The sequence below is a fragment of the Macrobrachium rosenbergii genome, chromosome 44 (assembly GCF_040412425.1).
Source record: "Macrobrachium rosenbergii isolate ZJJX-2024 chromosome 44, ASM4041242v1, whole genome shotgun sequence".
Taxonomy (NCBI): Eukaryota; Metazoa; Arthropoda; class Malacostraca; order Decapoda; family Palaemonidae; genus Macrobrachium; species Macrobrachium rosenbergii.
Window position 1 is genome coordinate 43,429,145 of NC_089784.1, and position 5,000 is coordinate 43,434,144.

Genomic DNA, 5,000 nt, shown 5'->3' on the forward strand with positions numbered 1-5,000 from the left:
ATATTTAGTTTCTTGTTCTGAGGGCAACCGAATCCGATTATTTAGGTATGACCAAAAAGATACGTCAAGTTTTCAGTACATTATTTTCTATGGTTTATTATCACAAAAGTTTATGAGAGCAGTAGTGAATCATGCCAACAGATTAGCGTAGACGTCTAACTTAAATTTCAACTGTGCAGTGTACCCATTTGTGATAAGATTGAACCAGTCAAAATATTGTATAGTTATTTTAGTTATGTTGAGGTCCGTGTCAAAAAGGTTAAGGTTTGGAAAATCGATGTTGCTCTTTGCGTCGTAAGTTTCCTAAGTAGTGGGAGATTCTGGGAGTTGTTTGCAGAATTTTTGGACTCAACTCTGCCTGTCTTGCATTAGATATAGCTTTGTGAGAAATTATGAAACACTAACATGGTTGGAATAGTCACCAGTCTTAACATAAGGATAATGTTTAGAGGAAAATATGAAGTACTGGACTTGATGCCAAATAACTGGATCATAAATATTAAAACTGAGTTTGTTAACAATAATTGAATAACTGTCAAATATTTATGTTTATTGCATTATTCGCAGTATTTCCAAGAATGACGGGCTGAGAAGAATATGTGAATATCTTTGTCGTCATTTTCAAATTAATTTCATTAATTTTTTTTTAAAATAAGGTCATGAGACTACATTACAGGGAAAGTACAACAATTTTGCTGTGATTTTACGATCAAACCAAGTGTATGAAACAGTATAATTGTTGGGATGTACAGTAGTTGTGAAATTTCGCCTGAAAGCAGTACAACCGCCATAACAGAAAGACTAGCAAAGTTCTGTATTTCATATTGAATGATTTTTAGGTCAGGAAATAATGAGTAAGTGAAATATATTAGCAAACGACTCCCTCTGACAATCAGTGTATATTACTGAATCCAATGAGAAGAGATAAGAAAAGAGCTAACTGTCGTAACGACGCATAAAGAGGCGAAATATTGCAGCTCTGAAAAATGATTTCTCACTACGTGGGAAAAATGGCCATCTTTGACTCGAGAGGTCACTGAAGCGGGACATATCTAAGTTTCATCTGAAATATCCTTTTGTCGAGTGTGATGCCCAACCGGATTAATTGGGAATTAATGACGGGAGTTTTATTTTGAGATTTCCAGTGAAATGTATGAAGAAAAATATTAAATTTGGCAGATACTGTCGTTGGAATAAATATTCACATGCGTAAATCAAATATGTACTCTATAATATCATCTGTTTGTTGTAACATTTTACTTGGTAATGATTACTTAGAGAAAAGTCTCGTCATACTATAAATAGTTGCTCAAAATAGTTGCGGAAGAAATTTGCCTATGGCAGTTCTGCCTTGAATAACGAGATAAATATATACCCTTTAGAGTAAGAGAGAGAGAGAGAGAGAGAGAGAGAGAGAGAGAGAGAGAGAGAGAGAGAGAGAGAGAGAGAGAGAGAGAGAGAGAATATTTAACTCGTTATTGCCAGACTGTCAGAAACCAGAGACTGATGAACATGTTCAAAGTTTGGCCTTTCAGTGAAGGAAGGTTGATGAGAATAAGCGGTTCTAGAGATAATATAGTTACCATAAACTCACTAATTTTTTTCACCCCTCTGGAATCATTATGAGACGGTCTGTTTTCGTCATATCTCTATGGTTTATTACATGTTTTATATACATATCAATCTGCTTATCTATCTATGTATCTATCTATCTATCTATATATATATATATATATATATATATATATATATATATATATATATATATATGTATGTATATAATTATATACATACATACATACATATATATATATATATATATATATATATATATATATATATATATGTATGTATATAATTATATATATACACACACACACACACACACACACACATATATATATATATATATATATATATATATATATATATATATATATATATATATATATATATATATATATATATATATATATATATATATATATATATATATATATATATATATATATATATATATATATATATATATATATAATTGTAATACCCACAATACCCTCTTAACTTCTCGAATTCTTCTCGTGGTCAGGTAGACAACACGACTTCGTTGTGATTATGGTGACGAGGGTTCATTTCCCACTACTGGACATCTCAATCACTTCTATTTCTTGCACTTGGATGTCAAGGCTTTGTAGTGATAAGCATATCCAAAAAAGCGAGAAGAATTCGATAAGTTAAGAGGGCATTGTGGCTACTGCAATTACATATGCATCTGGTAAAAAGTGACCAGTAGATTCTACACACACACACACACACACACACACACACACACACCCACACCCACACACACACACACAAAATATATACATATATATATATATATATATATATATATATATATATATAAATATATATATATATATATATATATATATATATATATATATATATATATATATATATATATATATATATATATATATATATATATATATATATATTTATTTATTGTTACATGTGGGGCTTGGTTGATGAATGTATTAATGAATTAATGTAGTTTATGGGGCCCTGTGTCGCCAATGGCACACATAACCTCTCAATTAAAGCTAAAAGTTAACCTCAAAGACAGACAATTACTTAATTGAATAAGGTCACCAGTCGGGGAAAACAATATATGGGATAATGGATTACTCTGCAACAAATGGATTACATCAAACCCCTTAATTCCCAATTGGTCCGACAAAGAAAGAATGTGCGGTGATAGCGAAGAAATTACATGAACTTTCACCCACATCGGACACAGTCAAGTTTCCCTTTGCTTCAAGTAAAGTTATAACACAACGGATGTCTATGCGGGTAGATATAGCATGCAGTTTCGCATTATTGAAGGCTAATTCTCTTCCGAATAATGGGATCGAGACACAAGGCTGCCTGAAATTTACTTACTTAAATTTCCCTAATGCCTACTTACTGCACGGGAATAGTTTACAATGTCACTAGGCAATATTAATCATTCTTACACTAGACTTCATAAAAGAAATATGGTTATACCAGGTTCTCGTAGATGGTGGCGAAGTGGTGAAAACAAAGGAAAATGGAAATACAGGGGAGAGATACTAACAAGTCGCCGAAAATTTGGCAAATTTCAAACTTATCATTGACGTGGGTCGCTTGCGCATGCAACTGACGATCAGAAGTCTTGAAAATACCCGTTTCGCCTCACTAGTACCAATGAAACAGTAAGAGGGCAAGCACAAAGAATTAGGACACACACCTTGTGTGACTCCCGCAATAGCAAGTTTCTCTCTGACCTCTTTCGGGGTAAAAAACAGAGCAGCTGTAGCGTTGAGCTGTTTGTTCGCGTCAGTATGCCTATGCCTCGGGCAGTCTGAAAATTTGACAAAACATCGCCGAATGCATAGGACAGAGCAAAAGGAAGCTTAAGACCACCTTCACTAGAGGTTACTTGGTGAAATCCTCCCTATGGGTTAGGTCTCTAATGCTACATTGTCACCTACTAAAGACGTCAATTTTTTGAAATCCCACAGCCTACCTCTGCCCGCTGAGCTTCCCCTAGCATAGACAGAGTCGCCTTCCTGTCTGTGTTAGAATGATATTTTTTACTAAATAATGGAGAGAGGGCGAACAGCAGAAATTTATATATATATATATATATATATATATATATATATATATATATATATATATATATAGCAGAAATTATATATATATATATATATATATATATATATATATATATATATATATATATATATATATATATATATATATATATATATATATATATATATATATATATATATATATATATATATATTGTCATATATATATGAGAAACAACTCACCAACTATATATATATATATATATATATATATATATATATATATATATATATATATATTATTTGACGGGAAACAGTAGTGAAAAGATAAAAAACCGAGTATATACAACTTCTAAAACCATTCGTAATACAATAGACCATCTGCCTTCTTCCTTTGTACGGAAATACTTATTTGTAAATCTGGAATGTACATAGAATATATGGGCAAAAGTTATTGCTCATATAATGTTTTTTTTTTTTTTTAGCAAAACTTTCTTAATGTTTGTAATGATACTTGTACCCACATGCAGTGGCGTGGCTAGTGGTAGTGGAGTCCGGGGTGGACTCTGAAAGTGCCACCCCATTCCTGTGCTGAAAAGTCCTCAAGTGGTGAAAATGAAACGCACATTTGAAGAGTTAACATCTCAATCATTTATTTTATTTCATAAAGCCAAAAGAAAAACGACACAGAGACTGACAACGGAACCCTACCAGCTTTGTTAGAATCGATTTCGCTAATATCAGCATCAAAGTCCAGACCTGCTCAAAAGATGGCAGAGTGGCCCCCACCTCGGACAGTGCCGCCCAGAGCGAATCCCCCCCCCCCCCCCCCAACCCGTTAGTTACACCACTGCCTACATGCGAATACTTGTATTGAAAGAAGCACACAGAACACTGCAACACTCATAAGCTGGAACGAAGGCATTCAAACGCTAATTTTTGCTTGTGACAGGTGCGTTGAGCATCAGAGTGCAGGAGATGAGGGTGCCACATCCGGGCGTCGTCGAGCGACCAGCGACCCTCGAATGCGTCTACGACACCGGCGGAGACAATTTTTATTCTATACGCTGGTATTTAAAAGGGGAGCTCTTCTACAGCTTCATCAAGGGGAATAATCCCGAAAAAATAAACCATAACCATACGGATGTTGATGTTGCGGTAAGTTCATGTACCTGTAACAAGCTTTCATGGTGTACATACATATATATACGTATGTATATATATCTATATCTATCTATCTATCTATCTATCTATCTATCTATCTATCTATCTATCTATCTATCTATCTATCTATATATATATATATATATATATATATATATATATATATATATGTGTGTGTGTGTGTGTGTGTGTGTGTGTGTGTGTGTGTAACCA

General features: G+C 33.4%; 1 protein-coding gene across 1 annotated transcript in view; it reads left to right on the top strand.

Moving 5' to 3' along the window:
• The window catches only part of LOC136829616 (uncharacterized), a 134,550-nt gene that overhangs the window by 97,997 nt on the left and 31,553 nt on the right, over positions 1-5,000 (top strand). Inside the window, exon 3 of the mRNA XM_067088463.1 lies at positions 4,576-4,781. Coding sequence (XP_066944564.1) covers positions 4,602-4,781 — 180 coding nt within the window. The 5' untranslated portion in view covers positions 4,576-4,601. The remainder of the gene's footprint in view (positions 1-4,575; positions 4,782-5,000) is intronic.